Here is a 27,880-nt window from a genome sequence, read left to right as displayed (position 1 = left end):
TCAAGTAAGTTGTGAAAGAGGCACCACAACAACAAAAGTTAAGAATGAAAAGTTAGCCTTAAACTTTGAATTTTCTGGCATTTGTTAATGTGTGGCTGTGGTTTTTTTAGGTCAATGCTCATGGAATGTGCCAGACTGAAAGTACCAGAGACTGAAGATTATTTCAACATACCCACAGAAAAGGAAGAGCCTCAAGTCATCATGGATGTACTTAGCTAATGACTTGTAGGAATCACCTTAAGGAGAGTTTAGCCTCCATCCCTGTCCAGTGACCCAGAGATGCCAACCTTGTTCTGAGGCTTTTTGTGATGTTTATGAAAAACATTAGGACCCTCCTGGCATGCTCTATGTACCTATAGCACATTAACATAGTTCACCAGGTTCTACACGGGGCAACTAGAGCACAATATGAAGCTTGTAGCTTGGGTGGTTAATTCAGCAGTGCCCCTGCCCATTTAAAATTATCACAGCTTGCCTCCTGTCAGACCCTCATTGCCCAGTCTGTGCACATGCCCCAGGGGCAGTGAAGAACGCTGTCTCTCTCATATCCCCCCATGGCATTATTTGCTGTGTTTGTTGGACCTGAGTGGTTATGAGTGACAAACACATTGAATATAAATGTGTGCGTGTTTGGAAAGTTAGTCGATTTAAGGCTGGATTATGGAAAAAAAAATCAGGAGGATTATGAAAAATTAGGGATCTCTGCCAGTCTCTCACCTTTCTCTGGAAGTTGCCATAGCAGTGCCATTCATGATGATGGTTTCTGTCACACTAACACTTGTCCACTGAGAACTAGACTAAGAGCAGTTATCATTTCACCTAAGCTACTGTATATATATATCCTGGTATTTGCAGTGTTGTTGTAGCTGAATTGGTCCCAGGATATGAGAGAGACAAGGCAAGTGAGGTAATAGCTTTTATTGGACCAACTTCTGTTGGTGAAAGAGACAAGCTTTCAAGCTACACAGAGATGCTCTTCTAACTTTCAGCCATTATTGTCTTTGAAACAAAAGGCTCTGTATCCCATTAAAAATACCAGGACCATGTAGATGGCAGAAATGATTAGATCAATAAAAATAATAAAACAGTTAGCAATGTTAACTTTCAAGGTAAAATGAAAAAAAACCGCTTTAAACATTTAAATAAAATTAAAAAAAAAAAAAAAAAATCAGTTACCAAGTCAACGTATATAAACTTGAGAAGTGTAAATACACTTAAATTGTTCTAAATGTCAGTTTTTCCTTCACTAACCTGAATCCAGGTCCTCCAGGTTCTGTGTTTCCCCTGCAATAATTGAGGACATCTTTAAAATGTAAAGCAATGTAAAGAATGCAGCTCACTGTTCTGCTTGGTGGTATCATTAACTGTTGCAAAAGAAACAAAAGTCTGAGGACTTAAGCACAGGTCTAGGTAGGTAAAATTAAAAAGGGGAACCCACCTTTTAGTTCATTATTAAAAATCATTTTAGTCTACACACACTTGCATTCTGGTAAACCCAAATCCTGATCCCATTGAAGTCAAAAGCAAAACTTCCCAATGGTTCAGTGGACCAGAATATAGTTGTTAGTTATTTATAAAGGTATTCAACTTTTTAAAACTAAGTGTTATCTGTTCACTTTTAGTTTAATAAAAAGGGAACTTTTTAATATGACTATTATTTACTGAGATGGTCAGAACGTCTACCAGTTTAAAAAACTCAATTCACTTGTCCTTACTGAACCTAAGATCTTTGTAGCTATCTAATGATCTGGCATTTAGGTAGTTGAATATTGAACTCTCAAGGAAGAGCTGCTTAGCTCTCTTGGACCCTGTCTACACTTTCCCCCGAAATTCAGTGGCAGTCAACAGGAATTACGCAAGCTATGCAAAAAACTTGCGTAACTCCCGTCAACTTCTCTGCTTCTCTTCTGCGCGCCGTCTTCACTGCACTGTGCCGACGAGAACCGTGTTCCCATCGACGCAGCGCTACGCCACTTGTGAAGGTAGTCTTAGTATGTAGATTTCTGGACTGACTGAGCGGGTCTTCACTGACCGCTCAGTTGATCCAGAGAAATCGATCTGACAGCGGTGACTTTGCCGCCATCAGTGTAGCCGTAGCCTTGGTCTTCCTGGGCGCAGGAAGAAAAGAAACCACTTCCTTTCTTCCTCCACAGCACAGCCTCTGCAGCAGCTGGACTCCCTATCCCCCTCTCTGATGTGGCTGGGGCAATGAACCTTCATCTCTGACCCCTCTCTCCTTGTCTCTGCTGCAGAGAGAGAGAGAAAGCTGGAGATAAAAGGGAGACGATCAGCTAGCCACAACCTGAAGTTGCCAGGGGGTTGCAACTGAGAGTGAAATCAGTCAGGAAACTCTAAGAAGGAAGTTAAATCTTGCCCAGAGGAGCCAGAAACTCAAATTCTGATTACAGCTCAGCCCAAGCATTTCTCCCCAAAAGTAACTAAATGCAAATAGTTTGCCATACTGTGAATTTTGGCTGAGAACAACATGAATGAGGCAGTACTACAATACACCGGTATTTGTGGAAAAACAGAGTTCTGAAGTGGGCAAGATGCGAGGCATTTGCTAATCTAAGTAAAGACTATTTAATGCTGGTGAGAGAAACATCTCCTAGTCCTGCAAAATGATCTGTGCACGCAGACCAAACATGAAGCTATAAAAACCCTTTATGCCATTCTGCATCTGCCACATATTTTACAAAAAACAACAACTTTGGAAATGCTTTTGAATGTTTTGTTTTTACTTTTTTTTTTGGTTTCCTAACACCTAAAAAGTCAGTCTCTCTCCTGTTCTAGGAGTAAAACTAGAAAAGTTTCCATGAAACAAGAGCAAAAACAAAACCCCACTGATATGTAAACAATACATGTCCTAAAAATTACTTAAAATAATATTACTATGCATAAAAATACCATGACAAAGTCTAAAGAGATCACAGATGCTTCCAGAGCTAGAAGCAAGTGCTGCTTGTCCACTGCAAAACTGGGAATCCTCTTTTTCTAATGATATAAAGTTCCTTTTCTAAAACCCTGAAAAATTGTGAGATATCAGTCCTTAAATCTGACACTGATACCAGGACTGGACAGTGCCTGTCCTGAGCTATATGCCAGTCTAATCTGAAGGTCCCGGAAACAGAGAAGAGAACTCCATGTTTGGAGAAGAAAAAAGCACCCTTTTCTCCTCAACTATTTTTACAGCAGTCAGATATAACATAATTCAAAAGGGCAGCTGTTGGTGGCTGTATGAATAATTTCAGAGGTATGAAACGCCAGTAGTTGCTCAAGAGGAAACGGATTAGTTTGCAGGGCTCAGGTGAGGCGCTCAGGGTGCATAAGAAAGGTCGGCTGTCACGTGGCCATTGCTGCCATAGGTGGGTGTGTTTGTATGGAAACACACGTTTTCAAAGTCATGCTCAAAAAGAGTAATCACTATAAACACCTCTATTGGGTAGCAAATTAGTTATCCCCATCACACAAAAGGGAAAACTGGGACTAAACGTAAGTGACATGCTCAAAGGCCCGTTCCAAAACTATGGAGAGAATTCAGGCATTCCTGTTTCCCACCCTACGCTCAGGCCATTAGCCATGCCACCACTCTAATATATCAGCTTATATGAAAAAGAAAACATGGGGTGCAGAGTAAAGAAATTACAAAAGCTTTCAAGCTTACACAGAGCTCTTCTTCAAGCTTGTCTCTCTCTAATGTCCTGGGACTAACACAGCTACAATAACTCAGTATAGTCTATGGTTATGACATTCACAAACCTAGGGAAATGGCTTGCAATTCACCATCTGAAATTAGTAGCTGTTCTTCTCGCCTGCCTGCTTGAGGCCAGAATTTGAGAACCACCTCTGAACTTTTTTTAAGTTTTTAATTGAATGGTAATTTAGGCTCTTGTACTAGCGCCAATCCATCCACAGGACGCTGATTTATCTCAATGAGAATTCCTTACAATCAAGGCCAGTATAGTAAGTGAAATTTGGCCTCAAGGGAAAAATGGAAAAAAAAAAAAAAAAACCAGAAGTAAGTAACAATGTTCTCAAAGCAAGACAGTTACAATAACCTTGGAAGAGATGTGCATTTCACCCTTTTCCCCTAAACAGTAGTGTCACAATTGCTAAAGGAAATGCAGGAAGAAGGTATGAAGAAACAAGAGGGCAACACTTCATACCTAGATGCCTTGAGATACCAACTGCAGCAAAAATCAAGAAAAATCAATGGCAAAACAGAAAAGATCGTAAAGGAAGGAGGAAAAAGAGTCACGAGATAGAGCCTAATAACTTAAGGTCAAACTGCATCACAAATACAGTTTATATTTGCCTACAGATCTTCAACAGGTCACAACTACATCAGTGCTGGCATTTTCCACAAAATATAGTTGGGTTGTTTGTGCAGCACAAAAACTGTTAGTATTCTGGATGAAATTATATGCAAATACTCAAGATCAACTGACCGAAGTAAACAACTTTTAGTTAAGGTCATCACTTTTTGCCGCTTTCCCCTCTCAAATTGTACATTGCAATGCTGCACATACACTAAACCGGCATCCATACTGTACGAAAAACACTTCCATACCTATACAAAATGGGTATTGGTAAGGATAGTTTGACAGACAAAATTTGACTATCAAGTTATTTTTCTGTTTTTAATAAACTAGATAATTGTATTAACAAGTTTAGTTAGCGTCTATGTGGTGGTTTGCTTTGGGGATGGAAAACTTCATACATCTCCACTATGCCAGCATAAGTGTATAGGGAAAAGACACCTCTTCTCTTCAAAGTGGAGACCAATGCTTATAGTTAGCTGATCCAAGGGGGAGAGGATGTGCCTAAGCTTTTTGCACACTCTTATTTCTGATCTCCAGACTGCAAATGCATCAATTTCAGAGCACTCCAAATATCAATTTATTTAAGAAACACAACTAGTGTCCCAATATTGCTCATAAACCAGTGTCTCCCACATAAAAGAATACAATTAATTGTATCAGTCAAAAGGAATGGAAAGATTCACAATGAAGTTAAAAGGCCTGATCCAAAGCCCATTAAAGTTCATTTTTACAAGACTCAAAGACTATATATTCATATTTTTTTAAAAACTTTATAATGGAATCAATTTCTTAAAACAAAAAAACCCAACTGCTTGTTTTCAATTTTTGCAATCCAAATGTTGCAGCATTGGAGTAAAGCAAGAGGTAATGAAACTAAAATTTACTATGAAACAAAAGTAAAATCAGACATCTCTTTCCCCAAGTTGAAAGAAATGTAAACCGTAAACAATCATAAGGAAAGTAGGGTTTTGCGATTCTTTGTTGTTTTAATAATCACAAGAGTTATTGTTGAGGACTTTTCTTTTACTTATCCCTTTAAATTGTTACTCAGTGGACATTGAATTTGCTACATTATTTAGTTGAAGGAAGTATGTATTTACAATTTTCCATCAAAATGCTAATGTTGAATCTAAAAATATATTCATTTTTAAGTCTGCTTTATTTTACATTTTATCATTACATCATATGCACATATGCAGACAAGTTGAAATGAGATAATATGCCAAAATGTAAATTAAATATTATGTCTCCAGACAATTTACTTGCTTTCCATCGGTATCAAATAAAAAATAAAGCTGGTGGACCAAAGTGGAGCAAATCCTAAATTATCTGCAGTCTCCATGAGCCAGCAATGTAAGAGCTCGCATGCTTGTACAGTAGGTATGTACAAGATCGCTTTGCAAACATATTCTTAGAATAGTTTGCAACCAGAGAAGATAATTTTGATTATTTCCACTCCAAAAATTCCTATATCAGAGCCACATCACTGAAGACAATATAACCACAGGAAAAATAGTGATGGGAAAACCATCTTTGCTAATATTACATATCTGCTAGATATAGATATCCTGTCTAAATGAAATAAGGGCCCTGCTTCTGAAAGAGTCCTGTATTCTGAGAAAGGGAAGTAAACACTTTAAATAATAATACAACTTCCCTTCCCACCCCACCCCCCACCATGACCAGTATCACTGATTTATAAACAGAATTTCTGTCTGAAGTCTCAACTTCAGCGCAGCAAAATACATTTTAAAAATTTAAAAGGAACAATAAATCTGTTGTTCCCATCTCAACATCACTGGACCTAGTACAGTAAAGAAAAATAAATTCTCCTTTAAGACAATTTAAACCAATGACAAAAGAACAATGTAAAACAGCCTCAAGGAAAACAGCAGTTCAGTGCTTAGCAATGGGTAATGTAATGTAAGATTTCTTCTTTGCTAGATGTATTTTGATTAGTTCTAATAAATGACTGATATTCTTTTGGTTGTTTGTAACGACAACACATCATCTAAGGAGCTTTATTCTTCCCCCACTCATACAGTATGGCAAATAGACTGTCTAGTTTTATGAATTAGCATTTAAAACTAGTGTAGGTTATCTAATAAGCATTCAAATTCAGTAGTACTTTTGACAGCAGTAAGTAAAAAGCCTTTTAATAACTTCAACACGTGCTTGAAAAAAGTAGTTACATCAAAGCAGTTCAAAAGACTGAAGACATAAACCAGTAAAAATCCAGTTTGGTATGAGATAATTCTAATGCATCTAATATAGTGTAAACAGTATTTCACATTTTCCCAAAGGAAAATACTGTAAGACTATATCCAGAATGAAATTAAGCATATTTAAAAAGATCATGAAGTGGTCAAATGAATTTGCATTTTTGGCAGATTCACTCTTCACTTACCACTTGCTACAGTCTATAGAAACCTCAAATCTCACATCAGTGTTGCCTATAGTGCTTCATTATTTATTACATGTTATGCTAAGTACCTGTGAAAGGGGACATTCCTTGGCCAATGAACTCTGGTTCATATCCTTCAGTAAGTCCTTCAGAGCATTTCTTACTGTTGTGTGAGACCACTGTTCAGGAGGCAAGTCTTCTAGTTTAGGGCAACTATTTGAGACATAGATTAGAAAAGGGATTATTACAAGATTGCATCCTGCTGCAGAACATTCCTTTAAGACAGACAGATTTCATTTTGCGCATCAAGCAGATGCATCTGGAGATTGCTCTCGGTCTCCTGATTGTTCCGATTAGTTAATTACTTTATACAACACATCTGCTGTATTGATGCATGAATTATACATCAGCTGCATGTGGCGACTATTTTTTCATGTTACTTCTACCTTCCTGCTCTGCTGCGCTTGGTAAAACAATTTAAGGTGTAATGCTTTCTCACAACTGATCATGAAAAGCATTAAGATATTAACCAACCATTTTTTTCTTTTTTTGTTATTGTGAAATTTAAGAACCTAGACAGAAACAATAAGTGTGAGCAACTCATTCTTTTACAAAACGCACACAGATGGTACTGTTCATGATATGCAAAAATATTTTTCTCTTAAGTAAACTTTATGTAAAATGCCTTCTTGTAATGCATCATGTAATTGTCTAAAATGCAATATACTTTTAATGAGATATCCAGAGAAAAATCTATTTATCAGAGCCATATGCATAAAAGTTTTCTGCAACTGTATGTTGTAACTTAAAATTATAGTAACTAAAACGGAATTTAGATAAACCTGTGAACTTTAAGCACACAGCACAGTGGGAATCAAATACAAGTGATATTACTAACCATAACTATGAACAAATAGCAGTCCATGTGTGACTCACCTGTGTAACTGGATTTTCAGGGTGACCACATGATACACATCTTGCAGCATGTCTGCTACTGTAGCATCAGGGGCATCTGTCACATAGGAGAGTGGAACTGGATTCCACTTCCCAACCTGGATTAGCCCTGTGTCAGACAGAGAAATTATATTATTTAATAAATTGACCTTGAAATGCTTTGAAAAATACCTGTGATTTTAAGTAGTACCACTGTCCTTGATTCCATGCTCATTTATTTGAAGCCAAGCAAAAAAACCTGCAAGTTAGTTCTCCATGCTATGAAATTATGTAAATGAATTACAGTAAATAATTTAAAAAATACCAGCTGAATATAACCAATATATAGAATCACTTTTTCTTAAGTTTGAGAGTTCAATAAGCTGTAATGTAATCATTCATATATGCCCTTCCAAATTATATACGATTTTATAATGCAAATTCTCAGTACTGAAAAATACTTTACAGTCCACAAAACCATCAGTAACAGAGTAAAAAGAAACAGAGCTAAATATTCAGTCATAAACGCAAGTTGACTCTCAACAGTCCATCTGCTCAAATATGCTTTACACTTCCTTATGGATCCTCAATGGAGCAGATTATTAAGGTCAATAAGCATACTAATGATTCAGCTGAAGTCATTTTAAAAAAAAATTATAATCTACCTCAACATTCCACGTGAGCAAAATATATGCTAACTAAATAAAGATACATTAAGCAAAAATTTAAAAGGGACAATCTACAAGGAGTAAAACATAATTGCAATGCATTCCTGAAAAGAAATTATATATTTTTTCCCTATAAAATAAAGAAAAGTTCTTATACAGTTTAACAATCATATTTACCTTTTGCTTGGGCAGCAGAGCTATGAGAATATCCAAGTGATAGCAATGCCATTTCAATCAGTTGGTTGAATAGCATGTCCTTCCTTACCAACACAAATTCTGCATGCTCCTCCTTACAGTCATACTCAATGGAGTTTTCATAATGTTCCACTACACAAAAAACTGGAAGCATAGTTCCTATTAAAAAAGGTAAAATATACAGTATTAACTGGTTATTGTAGGGGAAGAAAGAAATCAGCCGTGTTATGGGGCTAAAAGCCTTGCGAACTTGCAGATGAACGTCTAGGGGTATCCTGTATTTGGGAAAAATATCACTTCCTCCGCCACCCCCAAAAATATTTATTATACAGAACTCTTATTTCCATAAAAGGTATTAATGCAAATATATCCCTAATACTATTTGATCTGCTTTAGAAGAGAGAATTACCTGCCTGCAGAAATAAATAATAAGGCTGACTGGAGAGAAATAAGTTGGTTGTCTCTGTCCTGCCTGATTTGTTGTGAGTAGCATGCAGCGTGAGAACCTAAATACATACTGCAGATGTCTTCAGAGTAAGCCATTTTAATGCCATCTACATAATTTTGTTCATTAACGTTAAACTTTCCTAATTGTGCCAAAAATATTCAATTACCTTTGATTTAAAAATTTCACCTGGACATTTAACAAAAGACATGCTAACAAACTGTACAAGAAAACAAAGCAAAAACTTACTGCTAACCTGATGTGGCTTTTATTTTCTGGGTGTAACCAGATCACTATTAAATTGTAATTCCAAGATTTGTGTGGTGAAGAAACAGTAATAATAATCTTAAATCCAGTTTTAAATTTACCTGCAGTTAACACATTGTTGCCATATATTTATTTTGCTACTTCACACCATATATTTCTAGTCTTATTATAGATATATGTCCAAAAGTCATTTTTTTAAATTTATTTATTTATTTATTTATTTTAAAGTATTTGAAGACAAAATGTTTTCCCACACCGTTTGCTTAATTCAGTACCATCTATTAGAACATGACCAGAAGATTAACAGAGAGCCCAAGCATCACTTACTGCTGGGAAGAAGCATTCTTCTGGAAGTTATAGTAGCAGATTCCTTTAAAACTGATTTTTAAACCGAAACTGTGTTTGTTTAATACAAAATAGCAGGTTACTACAAAAAGACGCTGGAAGTGCAGCCCCAATCCTGTTCTTAGTGAAGTCAATAGCAAAACTCCCATTGGCATCAAAACGTGCAGGATCAGGCCCCTTAATGATAGGAAGCAAAAGGGTTAAAAAGCAGATGCACAAGAACTGGCTTATGGCAGATTGCCAGAGGGGTATCATTTTTAGTATAAATGATGACAAGGGTTACTTTAACAGGGCACCCAGGATCTCCAATTAGTCCTGCAATATGAATGCCTGTGTGAGCACTGCCCTCTACGCTTACAGGGTATGTCTACACTGCAATTAAATACCCATGACTGGCCCGTGTCAGATGGTCTTTCTAACCTGCAAAGGTGCAAAAGATGAAAAAAAAAAAAAGATTTATTGTGGATAATAGATCTGTGCTTTAAAACCCCTTTGTTCATTTGTACTCCTGCATGTAACAAAAGATTATAATAAAAGATACCTTTTAAGCATATATATTTAAACTACATCTGCAATAAGCTGTTCACCAGAGAGTCAGTTTCTGGGAAACAAATCCCTTCAGGCTCATTTGGAAAAGCTCACAACTCAGTCCGGTTGGCCCAATAGGCTCAGCATGAAAGACAAGACTAAATGCTTGCCAACATTTATGTAGTCGGGTGGGGAGAGGGGGAGAGAAGGGTCTGTTGTTTCTGTTTTTAAAATCACAGAGTAAGACAATTCAGGAAGACCAGTGCTATTTTTACTCATGTAAACTGGCAATTTCTTCATTGGTTTTAATTGAGTTTTGGAGAGATTTCCACAAAACAAAACAAAACAAAAAACCCCCCACACAAACTTCCCTTGGGAGTGGGTTTTTCCCCAAGATCTCACAGTTAAAGTTTGACCTATGACTACCTGACAGAAAGATGGAAATCAAAATCTGTTAGTAGTTTCACTGTTAAATATCTGAAGGCAAAACCTACACCAAGCTTTATTTTCATGTGAAATACATAACTCTGTTTCAAAAACAACAAACTCAGGGAGTGAACTACTGTATCTGGTTTCTTCATTTCCCCTCTCCACCCCCAGCTACAAAATTAGACTATTACAATATACACACATGCAATGATAGATATTTTATGTATAAATGTTGTCCTATAAGTTACAGCACTCCTAAAAATGTATTACTTTAAACAAAACAGTAGGACCTCCTGACCAGATTTTGATGGAAGCTGTAGATATCAAAGGTGTATCCTGGAAGTGTGACACAGGTATCATCTGACTACAAATCAAGCTACTAAACCTTCTAGTAACTGTCACTAGCGTTCTTGTGTTAATGTGAAAAACGTTATGCAGGAGAGCACAATCTTAGCTGGCTAATCACTCTTGCTAGCATTTGGCAAGACCTCCAAGTGCAGCAACTTTATAACCTTCTAGTATTAAAGGGGAGAGCCTTGGTCAGTGCTCAGTGCTAAAAATACAACATGATTTAAACCTGAAGGCAGTGTTAGAGCTTTTGCTGAAGGTTTATGAGTCTGTGTAAACAGCACGTCTGCCATAAGGAGCAGTGAAGTCTGTAGAATCCTTGTCTAAAACTGTCCTGGCATTAAAGTTTGCTGTGCAAATATCACATAATACCAGAGACAGCTGAAATCTCCTATTTAGGAATTTATGGAACTTATATGTTTGCAGGCGTCAGAAAGTCCTTTTTATATAGCCCCAGTGCTTCACAGTACACTATTAATGCACTCTGTTTGAAAAGCCATAATAAATTATATTTTTAATGCTCTTACCCTGGCTTTCTTAAGATGCATACATTCTTGGCAAACAATCAATAAATAGGGTAATCATGAGCAGAGGCCAAAGAATTTGCTGAAGTGCTGTTTTTCCATTTTTAATAGATAAAGATCTAACAATACGGACTGCTGTGTCTGTTCATTTCAGGATCAATATATTCTTTGTTTTCGCCAAACCGAGGAAAAAATAAATGATTGTATGATAAATGTTGTTATGCATCAGACACAGTGAAATTCCACTGCCTTCTAACTTTACATGTTTAATAGTCTTAGCTGCATTTCACATTTTGCTAAACAAATGCATGAAAAATCTGAATTATAAACATATAGCAATTATACTGAGAAAAAGTAGAGGTCGTTTTAAAACAAATGCCAAATTACATACAGCATGTTTACCTTTAAATTAGCAAGCCTGCAATATGTGGTCAAAAGGATTTATTATATAAGATTTATATATTATGGTTAATTTTGAAGTATTTTAATACAAACAAAAGCCACACACACACACACACACACACACACACACACACACAATCAATGATTCTAAACATGCCTTTTCCTTGTGAGAATGTCTAATTACAGCAAACCAACCACTGAAAAATATGACACCCAAGATGTTCATTGTTCAATAATGAACTGTACTTAAGAAAATAAACTGCAAAGATTGACATCATAAATGACTTTTCCAATGTGATACCGAAAGATTAAAACTCTCTTCTTTAAACAACTTGCAACTGTTATGGAAATATTGTTGACCCTTCCAAGCTTTGGCTATCACTAATAGCAAAGGCAAGATTTAGATTTTTAGGATTCTGTGCATCTTTTTACATACATTACTGCTGCATAGCAAAAACACACTCATGAGAGGGTGAGTTTATTACAGTAGCTTTCAGTGGAAGAATTTGGTCTAGTCAGGACAACTAAACCTAAGGCAGCCTTTACCTTAACAAAAATAAGACTCCACCCTGGAAAGCAAGATGCTCCACCCAAGCATGAAGCTTACATTTCCCAAACGTGATTTACATTAGAACTTGGAATAAAATATTTTTAGAATGGTGATTCAGCACTGAAATATAAATGAAGTCTGTGAAAAGTATGTTCCCCGCACCTAAATGGCACTTCATATATTAATATAATTCATATTTCTCTGATGCAGAATTATTAAAAGTGTTACCTTTTCTAATATTTGTTTTCATCAGGTGTCCAGAGTGTTTTAAAGGCACTCCTTGCATTTTAGTTCCTGTACTTCCAAGTCTTCCTCTTCCTAATGGGCTCCCATTCTGTTCCAAGCGCGCAATTTTGGCTGGTGGACCCTTCGGATCGCTTACATTGTTAGACATTTCTGAATGTTCTTTCCCCTGAGTTGCCTCGTTCAAATGATCCATACTCAGTCCCGCCTCTAAAGATCACCTGCCATGATTTAAAAAATATATATATATATATGTTGTACACATGTGCGTATGTGTATGTAGACAGTTAACACATGTACAGAGATACATATGTACTGTAAGCTTATAAATAAGAGTAAATAAATCTTTGAAACTAATAAGTCATAAGATGTCTTAAAGAAATAAATTTATCATCAGAAAATGTTCCCATTCTCCAAAGATTGCATGATTTGGTGAAAAAAATTTTAAATCCACCTACAGAATATTGAAACAGCTATGTAGCCAAAATAGTCATATTCTATCTTGAATTCTTTAGAATGAGAATTAAATAGGAGAGGGTGATTATCTAGGTACCTACTCCAATCTATCCATTCCTATAAATCTTACAAGTGTTCGTTGTAAATCATTGATGCTTTTATTTAAAAAAAAAAAATACTATGAAAGTGCTTTCTCTCTGCTTAGTAAATAAATGGAAGTACAACAATGAAGAGAACATTGAAACTTTAGGTAACCATGCAAAAGATTTATTAGCAACATGAAATATAGTGCATTTACATCTTTTTCCTAGAAATATGTACAACCTCAGTTGCCTTCTAATTTTTGATTAGGTAGGGTTTTGTTTGTTTTTGCATTCTTCAAAACTGTTTTAAAATTAAAAGTTTATCAACTTTTGAAAAACTTAAGATATGCAGATGAAAATGTTAAGATGTAATCAAGTTTTAAGTGTTAGGTCAAATATGGGGTCTTTTAAAAGTCAGAACAAACAGAAAAGTGGAAACAGGAACTTTAGAAACGCTCACACAGAGAAACCCCTGCCAATGCAAAATTGTGTGTTGGTACAGGTATCTAAAATAAAAATATGGAAGTAATTTCACAATATCAAATCAGGAAAATGTGTATTTTAGCATGTTTGTATTTCCCTTCTAAAAAATTTTAATAAAAAACAAAAAAAACCCACATTCCAGTTAAATGACTGGATCATTAAAATCCCTAGTCTAACACACAGAATAAATTTTAGTGATTTTAGTCTCTCTCTCTCTCTCTCTCACACACACACACACAAACACACACACACGATATCAGAATCTGTTTTATCAATTACAAAACAATCAATTACTGAAAACAGATACTTATCTGGTAGTGATTTTATTCTGGATTAATACTGTAGTTATAGTAGGGTCTTCTACCTTTTTCAGACAGAAAAAGGTATGGCCACACTGTCAATTATATTATGTATAGAATATAATCTCTAAGAACAGGTGACTAGACATTCATTTTATGAACTAGTATTTACATCACTGAGTACAAACACTAATACTAGGGGAGTCATATTTAGAAAGACTTGCATGAATCTGATAATTGCTACTTTCTTTCAGTTGCCTAGTAATTCAACACATTTTGTACATTTTTCATTGCAAAACTATTTAGGTCTGGATTTCTTGGGAGACACCATATATTCCAATGATAATTCTGTAAACAATTTTATCCTGTTTGAACACAGGCTGCTTTGTCCTACATAGCCAAGAAAAAGAATCTGTGTTAATCTGGACATTTACTAGCAACCTTAAGAATGCTGACTGAATAACTGTAAAGTTTAGAAAATAATGGTTATTTATCCTTACACTGTAGGGTGACAAGCTGAGAACCAAAGGTTTACCATTGATTTTAGTCCCATCTGTTTTTTGGTTATGAGTCTCATTAACAATAAATGTGCCTATTTTAACCACTTTTTGATCAAAATTACTATCATTACATTAACTGCAGTCTAACCAAAAACTAGACTCAAATCACGGACATCTATCAATATTTCCGTACAATGCTGCTTTACTCTAAGGCTGCTATTCTGAAACTAGTCTTTCTTGAGAATAAGGAGGGAAAAAAAAAAAAAAAAAAAAGCCTTACAGAAGAAAATCCCTGTCACTTCTGGCAACTTAAGTAATACACTTCTGCTCCAAAGTTCTTGCTACAAAAAGTATCTAGTCATCATGAGCAGAACAGAACAGAACTTACTACATCATGTACAGTGAATAAAAATGATAAGATCATAATTTAGTTAATGGATTGACTGCTACCAAAACACCACAGAGGTCATTCTAATTTGGCCTTAGCACCCATAAGCATCCTTTAAATACTTCGTCATCTTGTAAAAAGCTTTACATTACACAGCAAAATTACATACACATAAAACACCTCATTTACTTATTTAAACTCCATGCCCAAGGCTAAAGTTCACTGAAACCTTAGTTTGGAACAGTGATGAGCAACAATCAGCATGGCCTGCCCAGAAGGACAGCACTCTAGAGTAACTATTATCTCTACAGATGGCAGGTAGAGAGTTTATTCAGGTTTCATATTTAGACATCCTTTATACTAGCTACAAGTTTCCATCCCAGACATTTATATAAGGTCACAATTTCAGCATACAGTTTTAAAAAGATCACATATACAAACACACATCTACTGATTTCTGAATGAACTCATTGTAATAGTCCCTATTCCTGAAATATAAGAAGTCAATATTATTTTATTTATTTAACTCCTCATGAATTAGCTCCCTCCCCTTCTCATCTCCCCTCCTCTTCCCTCCCCCAGTAAAACCCATAATCACATTTAAAACAGGCTCTGCTCTTATCCATTCCATATGGCTGTCACAATCCAGGCCAAGCTTTCACTGTGACCTTTTAAAGAGACAAAGAAGCAAAGTACTATCTAGAAACAGAAACACTGCAGTTTTCTGAGTGAAATTAGCAAAACCGACCCGAAACTCACCACTTCAAAACTTGGCAGCATATAAGTAACAAAAACAAAGGAGGTTTCCTTTGCAGCCCGAGCTCTTGAAGAGGAAGAAGTTCAAGACTGATGTTGTCTAGGTCCTTTAAAAACAAAACAAAAAAAACCCCAAAAACCAAAAAACAGCAGCCCTGAAGGCTACTTCCCCTGAAATTCTATTATTTTTGTGTTTTGTTATTTTCCCCTATGCAGGGGAGGGGCAAAAATAAATGGCGAGAAACAGAGTAGCCATGAGCAAAATGGCAATGGACAAAAATATATATATATATTAAATATATTTTAGGAGAATACAGTTTTCAAGGTTTGGAAAGGAAAGAAGGAAGTCAAGCTCAAAACTGAACAGATAAGTGTAATGCTGAAAATAAATTAAAAAAAAATAAAAGTAGTAGATTTAATTGGAGGGGGTGACTTGAGGCTACCTATCCTTTCAAAAATAATATCAATGCGGACAAGAGCAAGGGGGGGAGCTTTTCTATCCAGTGTGCAGAGCAGAAAGTCTACTTCTAGGCTGTCACACTATTATTCTCTAACAAGCATACAGCACAACAGCGCGCACACAAAAAACCAGGCTGCTCCTCTCCCCAAAACCACCAACAGCCCCCAAACTTTGTGCATGGAGCTCAGCCCCAAAGATCTGTAGTGGAGGCGGGGGGGGGGAAGTGTTGAGAAAAGAGACCAAAACGCCACTTTTAATTTCGCCTTCCCCGTCCGTTTAAAAAAAAAAAAAAAACCAACCAAACCAACAACAACAAAATAGAGAGGACCTGTCTCGTCTCATTTACCCGGGGCTGTTGTCAGAAAGAGAGGAGGAGGAGGAAGGAAACACACTCACACACAAACAAGAAGGCACACCACCACCATCGCCACCAAAAGTAGAGAGATTTCACTCCCCACCGAGTCCACCCAGGGGTGGGTTGCGCGTGTGATGATTTAAAAAATAAAAAACAAAGGGGGGGGGGAGGAGAAGAGTGTTAAACCTCCCTCCCCCCCCAAACCACAACAACTCCACGGAGAGTTACTGCAAATGGCCAAGGAAAAATTGGAAAACCAAAGGTTGCAAAGAATAAAAAGAAGCAGCCCGGGCTGTGATGCTTGTTTCCCCCTGGCTGGCTACTTATTTAGGCCGGGTTGGTGGCTGGATGTTACAGGGATATATTTGTGTGTGTGTGTGTGTGTGTGTCCCCGGACGGAGCTGCTTCGCTTTGCTCCCCCCACCCCCCCGCGTTTCTGTCCCCATTAAATTATTAGTTGACTCATCACTCCTCCTCCTGCTGCTGCCGCCGCCGTCCCCTGCTCAGAGCCTCCTCTCCTCCTCCTCCTCTCCGCTTGCTGCTGCTGCCGCGGCGGCGGCGGCTTCTTCCTCCTCCTCATTTTAATACAACAACACCACACCACCACCACCACCGAGGCCAGCCGGCTTTTTTTGCAGCCCGAGACAGGAGGAGGGACGCTGCCTCCCTGCTGCCGCTGCTGCCCGGAGCCCTTCCCCGGCGGCCCCGGATCATCCGACGCGTCCTGGGAGAGAGGGGAGACAGAGAGAGAGAGAAAGTGGCGGGCGGCGGGGGGGGGGAAATGAGAAGCGGGATGGGGGGGGGGATTGGAAACCAGAGACCCAAGGAGGTGAGTGTGGGAGAGGAATGGGGGGGGGGGGGGTGAGGAGGATGCAAGGGGGGGGATGGGGTGCGATTTCCGGCCCAGGGCGCGCAGGAATTTGTAATCAGCTTGATTAGGGTGAGTCGGCTCTGCATTGATTACACACAATAGCCAGGATAAGAGGGGGCCGCGCGCGCGCGGCGCAGGCAGAGCCGAGCCGAGCCGAGCGGGGCGGGGGCGCCAGCCGCAGCCACCTTCGTTACGCAGCAGGAAGGGGAGAGGCGCGGGGAGCCCAACCAGATGGGGGCCCGCGGGGGGTGGGGAGAGGAGGGCTGCACAATATCCAGACAACCTGCTAAGACCGGCGTAGTAATAAACACCACCTCCTCCCGCCGCCGCCGCCGCCCTGGTGCCAAGCCGGCAGCACGCGGCGAGGGGACGGGACCCGAGGGGACTGCGCGCCGGAACCACGGCAGAAGGGGACGGGGTAGTGCTGGTGACGCTGCTCCGGCTGCCAGGCTTGACGGCCACAGGGGGTGCCGGCCAGCAGAGATTTGGCCGGCGAAAGTGGGTGTTGTAGGGGCCGGAGGGATGAAGAGAGCGAGGGGCGGTGAAGAGGCAGAGCGGCGAGATGCAGCCCGGAAAGCAGGTGCATGGTGTGCACAGAGAGGCGTGTGCAGGAGCATATGGCAGGCAGATTACAAATCAGGATGGACAACGCACAGTCCAGCGTGAGTGAAGTGCACCCTGAGCAGGAACCAAAACCAAACAACCCTATTTCCCCCGCTACCTCGAGTGAAAGAGCTTTTGTTCCCAACCAAGGGACAAGAAACACAATTGCAAATCATAATAAAAAGTTCCCGGCTCTGTAGAGAGTTTATCAGGGCACTCAGTTTACGGAAGAGAGTAAATGGGAATGCTCTGTCTCTGATTTGTAACATTGCTTCACTTTATTCAAGGTTTGGCCAACCCCCTGGAAAGTGAACAAGAAATAGGCTCCTCCCAGAAGTAGTTGCAGTTGGAAGCACACCACAGAAGAAACGGAACTCACCTAACCAAGAGACCTAACAATGCAAATGGAAAGAAAGATTCTTTTATATTGTGCCAGCTGAAAGAGATGGATAAGGCACACTTTAAAATGCCACATTTCAGAGGCAGGAGGTGGAACTCAATAGTATCCCTATTCAAGTTGTACATGGAAGGATAGCCACTTGCATGATAATCTACTGTAAAGTGTTCAAGCAGGGGTGATGGACATATATTTAACAAAATAAGAACCAGACATAAACAACCCTGAATCACAGATAACATTATTAAATCACAATACATTGGAAATAATATAACCCTGACCAAAACAATGCATTACAGTTGTAGCTATCTACAGTCTATAACAGAGGGTCCAAAGCCACCCAATGAAATGCAAAGAATAGCAAACTTTAAAGTAGTAAAGTATTCAAAAATAAATGGGTAGAAGTAAAGAGAGACAACTTTTTTCCTATGATGGATTGAGAGAAAGAGCAAACTAACTAGATAGACTTGAAAGCAACAAGTCTGTACAAGCTAAGAGATAACAGGAAAATTAAACTCCTTGATAAAGTACACAAGTTTAGCCATACTGTATATGAAAGGAAAGCTATATAAGAAGCAGAAGAAAGAGTTTAATTGATGCATGAAAATATGTATCCAGTTGCAGAAACAGTACTTCAGGGTAACAACATGAAGAAAAATTAGAAGAGGCATAGAAGCTGTAATAAACTTAGAAGAGTTGTTTTTAAAAGTAGGCAACAGTGAGCCAATATTAATCACATAATATACAAAATGAAAAATACAACTTCTGAACAAAGAAAATATAAATCAATAAATGCTGTAAAGAGCAAAAATATTACCACATATACATTACTATAACGCAAAAGCAGAGCATCAAAAGTAGGCAAAGAAACACAAGCTGACATCTAGTGAAATAAGCACAAGCAACATACAGGGCATGCAGGAAAAGAAAATGGTAATAGGGTGAAATACATAAAATATTTATCATATTCAGCAATGCACAAAATAGATTATAATCACAGAAGCAAAGAAATGCAATGCTTGAAAATGAATATAATGTTCAAAGATGTGAAAGTGGAATAGATGTGAAACACTTAAGTTGTACACGTATGTGCTGCATAAGGTTATTAATATTGTTACTGAAAGAGTGCATGCAGAAAAAAGGAAAACAAGAATCATGCTTTACGACGAAAAATGAGAAAATTTAGATGACACTTTCTATAACAGATGATCAAGGGATAACTATCTAGCAGACTGTTTATTTAGAAACTGATCTTTTTCCATCATATAGTTTGAATTTTATTTAGTCCTTCAAAGATGGAATCTTTACCAAAAACATTCTAACACTTGAAAAACCTGATTTAAATAGTTGAACCTAAACGTTGTAGAAATAGTCTACACTGGATCAGTTCTCACCTTTTCAGAAGAGCCTTTGTGGCACTAAAGTCTAGGAGATAAAAAAGACTGACCACAGGAGTACACTAAAGGAAAGAGGAAGATGCTGAAAAATGAGGGAACTTCAAGTGACAGTGCATGCATCTGTTGCTTGCAATATGATCAAGAATAAGGAAAGTGCAGAAATAGGGGGAAAGATAGTTGTATTTTGATAACAAATAGCTATTTAAAAAAATCCCTGGAACAAGGATTATGGCTATAAAACCTTGTAAACTGATCACCAGATAAGATTAAAACAAAAATTAAAACAAAATTAAAATCTGTATTTTAAAAATACATTTGTCTCAGTATCACAATACACTCATGTCAAAAAGACCTTAAATGCATAAGTTAAAACAGAAAATGATTAATCTTAAAAGCAGAGACATTCAATTAAAAGTGTGGGGAGAGAAAAATCTGACGATAATATTTGAGTACAGGAGGCCTAATAATTATATTAACACTGACAAAGACTCTTAATTATATAATCATGCATATGCGTCCTGTGCTTGAGATAAATGGTTATGAAAAATAACTGTTGTTAAATTGCATATATGTACATATACCCTATAACCTCCATACTGCACTAAAACTTAATTACTGTATATCATCTACCCATTAATGCACTCATTACAGATACTGAACATTGACTAGTGTAAAACTTTGCTTAGAATTGAAGGCAAAAACTAATTGAGACCATTATTACTACCTTCTGCATATATGATAATTAAATTTCTCTTATCAATAATTGCAAACTCCATTGAAATTTATTTAATTGGTTTATGATACTGATACCAGATTTTTGTACTGAAAAGCAAAAATCGCTAGCAGTTTGTAAAAATGGATAATTGTAGACTGACCGTTACGCCAATATTTGCTCAAGTATATCAACTTTCTAATATTATAATGTCCAACTAGAAAAAAAAATTATTTAAAGGAAAGAGATATATAGATAAAGAAACAAAAAAATATATATATAAATACCATGGACTGTATGCAGTCAGTAGTTTGAATAGATGATGATGATAACTTCTCTTTTCAAATTAGTTGCATGTTAAGAGAAGAAACCAAATATTTATATTAAGCTGCTGCATTATAGTAATGAGAAATAAATATTTGGAATTAGAATACAGTTTTGGGAAAACGTATATGGGCACAAAGAAAGTTTGTGAACTCTGGGATGAGGTGACTCATTAGATCAGTCTGTCAGTACCTGTGTTACAGAATAAATGCCTGTAGGGAGGAGTGGTTGCCACGGTGCTTTCTAAGGACTCTATTCTGCTCTTCTCTTGTTCAAAATATGTTGGTGTATATATGGACACTGCGGGTCAAATTCCTGAAGTCGGTAGGATGGTTTGTGAATAAAGCAAGCAGAACATGACCTAGAAGCATCAGAAACTGGCACTAAAAACTGCTCATTTAGTTTCATCAAATTTCTGTATGCAGATCTGGCTGTGGTTGTATTTTCCACATTTGCATTTCTGACAAATAAGAGACCACTAGTGACATTCTTAAGTAATGGCCTGTGTTGGAGATGGTGCAGAGAGGCTGGGCTGCAGCAGGCATCTCTAGGGAAATTCTGGCTTGTTCCCAGAGTGTTACATCAGAATGGCAGCTCCTTCTTTGTTTCAAGGGGTGAAGTGTGCATTCTTCCATGCTTAGCCAGTTCTGCTCACTGTGGGAAAAGAGAATACTAAGTCCTGGCTTTCAGGAAGCTAATGTTCATGGACATTAGAAGGAAGCAGTGGCTCCCCTCTCACAGGAGCCTGTACTTAATTCTACCTAGAGGTAAGGGGAGCAAGGGGAGGGAAGGGCCTTGCACTTCACTTCATGATAACCCTTGTGCTCTTGTGCAGAGCTGAGCACAGTCAAATCTATGATGTTTAACTCATGCCTATAATCATGCATACTTTATATCTTTATTTAACATGTGCCTAAGTTTGGCTGTTTAATGCAGGATTGACTTTCTAGCTACTTCTCCACTGGATGTTATCGTGAGTTGCATATTAGAAATGAACAATCATTATCTGAAACTACAGACCAAACAGCTTACCTAACCTGCCTGCCACAAACACAAATTACATATCCTATGTATGGCCAACAATTTGGAGTTAGAGTTGCAGCATTTTGTGACATCTCTCTCAATGAAATGAAAAATATACATGTACTAAGCTTGCATTTTGATCAAAACCTGTCCTAGTCTGGGTAATGTCTGTCAAAAAGTAAGAGTGCTATGGATTTCATTTCACTGAAAAGCATAGCACAAAAACCTGCTGTCCATTCTCACATTCATCTGTGTTCTTTCACATATGGTGTTCTGAAACAGTTACATAAAATGAATATTTAACTTACAATAGTAAATTGTATCAAACAGTACTTAATTGCTTATTAATTGAAGTAAATTATCCTTACCATATCTGTCGGAGGTGAAAAACCTACATATATGACTACATGTAATGCACTTGTTAGTTTATGGACTCAGAATCCCCTAGAAAATATCAGATTCTACCCGATGTCCCACAGTGCTGTATTTTATATTTGGATGTCTCAGTTAGCTTACAGATGTGTAAAATCACATACAGGCAGACATCTCCCTATTGACTACATATCTAAGGAGCTCATGTTTATTCCTGCAAATGTTTTCTGCAATATATTTCAATCAAGAAATGTTCTTTTGATAAAATAGATAAGATTATGCAAATACATTTTAGGGCTAAAACAAGCTACTTTGAGTCATACCACCACGAGCCTTTGCATACGTGCATTAGATGGGTATGTTTCTGTTTTGACTGTGATGATTGTATGATTATGTGTTTTCTCCACTTTGGCTGATGTGACTTGGCTGGTCATTTAGGTTTGCCTCTAGTTGCCACAAGTCACATTAAGGCAAATTACTGGGAAAAACTTATGGAGTAAGTACAATGTCATGAGTGGGAACTGAATGGCTAAGGAGATTGATAATGATAACATGGAGTCTTTCACCTTTAGGTTGCCAATGCAAACGCAAGTTGGTTGCAATGCTAATGGACAGGTCACATCACAAAAACCATCACAACAATTAGTACTCATTGGCACTCTTGTTGGCAGTTTCCACAGAGAAGTCTTGGACTGAATGGGCATGGAAACTTAAACACCTTAGAGATGGTCCCACTAGGAGGAGATGAGGCTCTTTGTTGGAGCAGTGTGGGAAAGCTTATCTTGCCGCTCCCCAATCTGTACCCATTGTGTAGATAAATAGAGCTCATTCCCTAAGGAAGTCAGTACAGTTACTTTCACAAGCACTAAATATATATAAGAATGTTTTTTATGGCGTGGGGCTAGCAAAGGGTGTGTCACATTTTAAAGGAGTGAGCCTGACAGATTATCTCTTCTCATTCATGATTGTACAAACCCCCTTCCCACCAATTCACACTCATAACTTCCCTGTGGCAGCTACAGTAATCACTTACATGGAAATTTGTAATAAGAAATTATTTAATATATTATTTTAATGCAATTTATCAGCTGGAAGCAAGGAGGAAAGCCAGCACCATAGGATCTGCTAGATCTCCTATGTCACAAGCAAGTGTTCCACAGGTCACCAGGCCTTCAGGTCATAGTTTGAGAGGCTCTGGTTTAAAGCTAGCATTTTCAACATACATCTGTGGGAAGATACTTAATTTTTAAGGTTGCTCTCTATTAAATTTCTGATTTTCCCAGGCACTAGATTATTAGTAGGCAAGAGATGGGGGTGGAGGGTTGGAATTGCAAACACTTATGTCGAAGGATTTGGCTAATAAGCAGTGTTATTTTAGGGATATGTTCAAGCCGCACCTGTATTCATTTTTGGGGCTTGTTGGGATGCTGAAAACGTTGTACTGAATATTATAGAAGAGCTTAGTATCACAGAGGTAAGCAATTAACAACAAACAAAACATTTCTCAGATCTTTTTATTTACTAAAGTCAGAGTTGAACTATTTTGCAACACAGTCGAGTGTTATTTTTTCAGACAAACTACTGAATTTCTTTCTTGATCTTAAGTAAACATTTGGGGTAATAAAGAAAGGCTTCTAAGCCACAAAGAAGTTTAATCTAACACTTTTTAGTAAGAACGAGATTTTCACACAGTCCAAGCAAAGCTGCATATTACAATGCAAAACAGCCCCTGCCATTTCAGTTATCACTACACAAGGACCATTCAAGTACTATTAGCAAGGCTTTAGATGCTTGCTCTGATGAGTTCTAACAACAGAAATTTGTTACGCAGTAGCCTGCTTCATCAACAGGACAAAACAATCGTTCTTTTTTCTGAACTTATAGTACTAATTATTCACTTCCTCAAAAATCTACTGATAATTCTTGTGGGCTGGAAACAGGGAAGAGTTTAGGTCTTAGAAAATGGTTAGAACTGATTGATGACTTGAACTATGTCAAACTTTCATTATGAAACCCAAAACCACATGCAATGTCCTGGTTTCAAGTTTCATTAACTCAAAACTCTGCCCAGGTTCTGCTAGACTTTTTCTAAGGTTCAAAAAACTTAAGTGAAACTATACCTAATTTTGACCAAACTTGGACAGGGGTCAGTATTGGGTTGAATGTAAAACCATGCAAAATATGTGGTTTTGGTGCAAACAAGGTGAAGCTTGTTTGTTTGGGCTGAATTTGCTTTGAATTTTGGGGCTTGTCAAAGCTCAGAAGATCCCACAAAAACAAAATTTTAAGAAAAAAAGTTTACACAAAATGAAATAGTTTTGCAAAACTCCATTGGCAAACAATGACCACACATCAGACCTAGTAATATAGTGGTGCTAAAATAAAGGGTGTTTTAGCATATCCAGTGCCACTATAATAAATGTCATTTATAGAAGCACACAGGAACATAATACAAAAGCAATCAAGCAACGTAACACTAACGCAAACTACATCAAAATGTTACTTCCAGTCCCTGTAAACTTCTAGAGCCCTCTGGAATCCTAGTCTTAGCTGATTAAAAACCAGAAAGAATAACTGTACTAATGGAATCAGAATAGTAGGTCAATAATCAAAGAAACAAGGTATTACAATACTTTTAATGTTTTTCCTCACCAATACAGTGCTTTCTAGATCCTGGTAACAATTACAGCATAGCCTTTGTTGGGTAATTAATTCAGGTAATGAATCCCTGACCTGAATAGAAATTCATCTGAATGAGTAATTAGATATGGGATTCCCACCAAAAATAGGTAATTTTTAGGATCCTTGGTTAGAAATTGGGTAGTAGATGTGACAATTCATAGGTACTAAGGCTTCAGCACAAGAAAAGAAATAAGTAAAACATATCCCCCCCAAATGTGGTATAATACAATACAATATTATAGTGAATACAATATTTTGGGGAAGAACAGTTTATATTTTAGTTGGTATCTTTACAGTTCCTTGAAGGAATATGGGAGGTAAACTGTTCCTGTGCGTGAACTTTCACCACCAAGCATCAGTTGTTATAAAATTAATCTTATTTTATTAATTATTTCTTTTCACAGTGTCAGTGTTCAATTCCTTCTATAGTACACAGTGATATACAGCATTTGTTTTCTGTTCAATTTTTAAAAAATCTTCCTCTATGTTTTTTCCCCACTTAAAAAGATAGTAGCACCTTTGTAATAAATTTTGAAATATATTACTCAAGAAAAATACAGAGAGTACTTTTTGTATTATCTTCCAGTTGATTATAATTTTGTAGGTGTATAGATGAAGAATTTCCCTGTGCCATACCTGAGGGATATGCAGTTTCAAATGTAGATGGAAGCAAGTTAGGAATGATGCTTTTTCATTTGGACCTAATCTTTCAAACAACTTAAGATTGGTGTAAATTATTGCAGTCTCAGAGAAATAACTTCAGTCCCTAGTTACCTCTGTTTTACATAGCTATTTCACTATTTATTAGGATATTTGGGTGGAATATGACTTGTGTTGCCCAGTACATCACTAGGACACAGAACATTTCTGTTTCTGAAAGACAGAGCATCTTCATATACAAGTACACCACAATCTACTACCATCAGCAAATTGTGCTTTAAAACAATCACATCACTCAACACCAAAATTTAAGTCTTCTTTTATATCATTTTTTGTTTAAAAAAATAGCTTTTAGGAGGAATAGCACGATATTTATCTGTTCTTTGAATTGCTACCAGTTTGTTGCCGTTGTCAAAATGCAGTGAAGGGTTATTGTCTTTTCTGTTTTATTTAGATGTGGGTAAATCTTTCCATGCACTAAAGGAATGTTACCTCCAGTCCATACTGGACTTTTGAACATAAAGAATAAACGCAATCTGCTGTACTGTGAAGTGATTGAAGAAATTTAATTAACACCTCTGAAGTGTATGCCTATTTAAGTATCGTAACAGTGATCGTGTTTGTATGTATATAAATACACAAACATGGCCAGATTCAGTCTTGTTGAACCTATGTCTCCTTGCTGAAGGCTATGGGTATAGTTGAAGGCAGAATTTGGCTCATTCAATTTAACGTATCATGTTGACACACAATTTTAAGATTAAATGATATTGTGTAATTTATTATGAGTTAAAATACCAGTTTCATGAGAGGATAATTTAACCCCAGAGTCAGTGAAGAAACCCCTGCAGTCAAACAAATTAAGAACAATAAGTTAAAAACAGGAAAAAAAGAGTTTATGCTAAGATAAAATTCAAAGATGCATGAAAAGCAGTACGCTATGTTAGATGTTTAACTATACATGAGACAGGTATCAAAAAAAAAAAACAAAAAAACATTAAGTCAAAGAGAAACTTTAACTCACTAGTTTCCATCTGTTAAATTTGAATTTATGCATAATTTATTATCCATGACTGGGAACTTCTTTTTTTCCCCCACTAACCTAACACACCACACAAAGAAAAAGTTTTTGAAAAAAAATAAGGACAGAATAAAGATTTTTTTTAATGAAAAATTATATCAGTTAATAATACAGCTGACCTGTGTTTAAGAGAATTTTAATCATGTGAATATTAAATATTAATGACCTATTCTGTTATTGTTACAGTATGGTTAAAAGCTTCTCCATGCTTAAGGAAAAAGTAGGAATATGTAGCAGTGGGGGGAAAAATACAGAAAGATGAGAAGCAGAGTCATAAGGAAAATCTGTCAACAATAAACAAGAGGAAATGAGAAAGAAGGAAAAGATGAAGGTGGAAACTAATCTCTATGTGTCATTATGACTGCCAGAGTACTGGCAGAGCAGCAGCATCCTTTTATTTCAATTTTAATCATTTCTGAATTTTAATACCCGGCTCCTTTTGTAATTCTCCTGGCATTCCCCACATGCATCCATCCCCGCCACAACACCAGTGTAAATTAAATGGCACACAACCACACTACTGATGTAGCTTTCCCAAAAGAAACAATCGGGTGACCAAAAGCAGAAAAGGTATGTCTAACTTGTCTCCCCTGTGGATGCTAAACAATTAACTGACTTAATGTTCCCCACTTTCTTTAATTTTGAAAAAGAGCAGTGGTTAAGTAACCTAGTGATGCATAATCATTTAAAAATAAATACATAAATAAATAAATAAATAAATAAAGCAAGCCAGTAGTAATACAATCATCAGTGACCATCAGGGCCTGGAAAAATGAGTTTGCTCTCACTGGCACTAAGGAGCATCACATGATTATTTAATTACAGCTCTAATTTTTGTCTCGTGGATGGCAACATATCAACAATTAATAGGGCAAATAGAGGAGACTGCATTTTTAAAGAGACAGCAGCTATAAGAAATATTGCTTGGAAATACAATATGTCAAACAGTAATATGCTGCTTAAGGAATATCTCTGTGTCACACAAATAGCTCTGTTTAACTATGCAACAAATACATGAAAAATATTAAATTTGATGGTATAACTTTATTAGGTGGTATCTGAAAGCACTTTTCAGACTAGTAAAAAAAATAAGCACTTTTATGACTATCCTACTAACGTAACTGTCATTGTAAGATTTAAAAGAGAAAAGTCTGTTTCTCACAAGATAAATCACCCAAATACAGCATTTAATGGGATCACAAGTCCAATAAATGAAAATGGTGTTATAAAATGACCATATACTTTATTTTTAAAAAGTACTACAGTATTATATAGTAATGGCCCAAAGGATTATAACCTTCAATAAGCCAATTTAAGTATTACATCTGCAATGGGACAGAATGACTTCAAATGAGAGATTTTCTTACACAGTTCT

At 37.1% G+C, this 27,880-nt stretch overlaps 1 protein-coding gene and 1 long non-coding RNA gene across 4 annotated transcripts in view; one reads left to right on the top strand and one right to left on the bottom strand.

Moving 5' to 3' along the window:
* The window catches only part of SATB1 (SATB homeobox 1), an 86,576-nt gene extending 70,407 nt beyond the window's left edge, over positions 1-16,169 (bottom strand). For all 3 annotated transcript variants that reach the window (XM_067561946.1, XM_067561947.1, XM_067561948.1), the window contains exons 1-5: positions 15,572-16,169; positions 12,589-12,824; positions 8,505-8,681; positions 7,663-7,789; positions 6,816-6,939 (exon numbers count right to left, since the gene is read on the bottom strand). In XM_067561946.1, coding sequence (XP_067418047.1) covers positions 6,816-6,939; positions 7,663-7,789; positions 8,505-8,681; positions 12,589-12,799 — 639 coding nt within the window. In that variant the 5' untranslated portion in view covers positions 12,800-12,824; positions 15,572-16,169. The remainder of the gene's footprint in view (positions 1-6,815; positions 6,940-7,662; positions 7,790-8,504; positions 8,682-12,588; positions 12,825-15,571) is intronic.
* Positions 16,170-17,446: 1,277 nt separating this feature from the next.
* Positions 17,447-18,972, top strand: LOC137162067 (uncharacterized). The gene is made up of 2 exons (XR_010922265.1): positions 17,447-17,916; positions 18,145-18,972. It is a non-coding gene; the product is annotated as an uncharacterized lncRNA (long non-coding RNA).
* Positions 18,973-27,880: the final 8,908 nt, after the last annotated feature.

The sequence above is a fragment of the Emydura macquarii genome, unplaced genomic scaffold, assembly GCF_026122565.2.
Source record: "Emydura macquarii macquarii isolate MOO-44397 ecotype Brisbane River unplaced genomic scaffold, CSIRO-AGI_Emac_v2 contig_2422, whole genome shotgun sequence".
In the NCBI taxonomy this organism is placed as follows: domain Eukaryota; kingdom Metazoa; phylum Chordata; order Testudines; family Chelidae; genus Emydura; species Emydura macquarii.
Note: the sequence above shows the minus strand (reverse complement) of the source record. Positions and strands in the feature narration are given on the sequence as shown.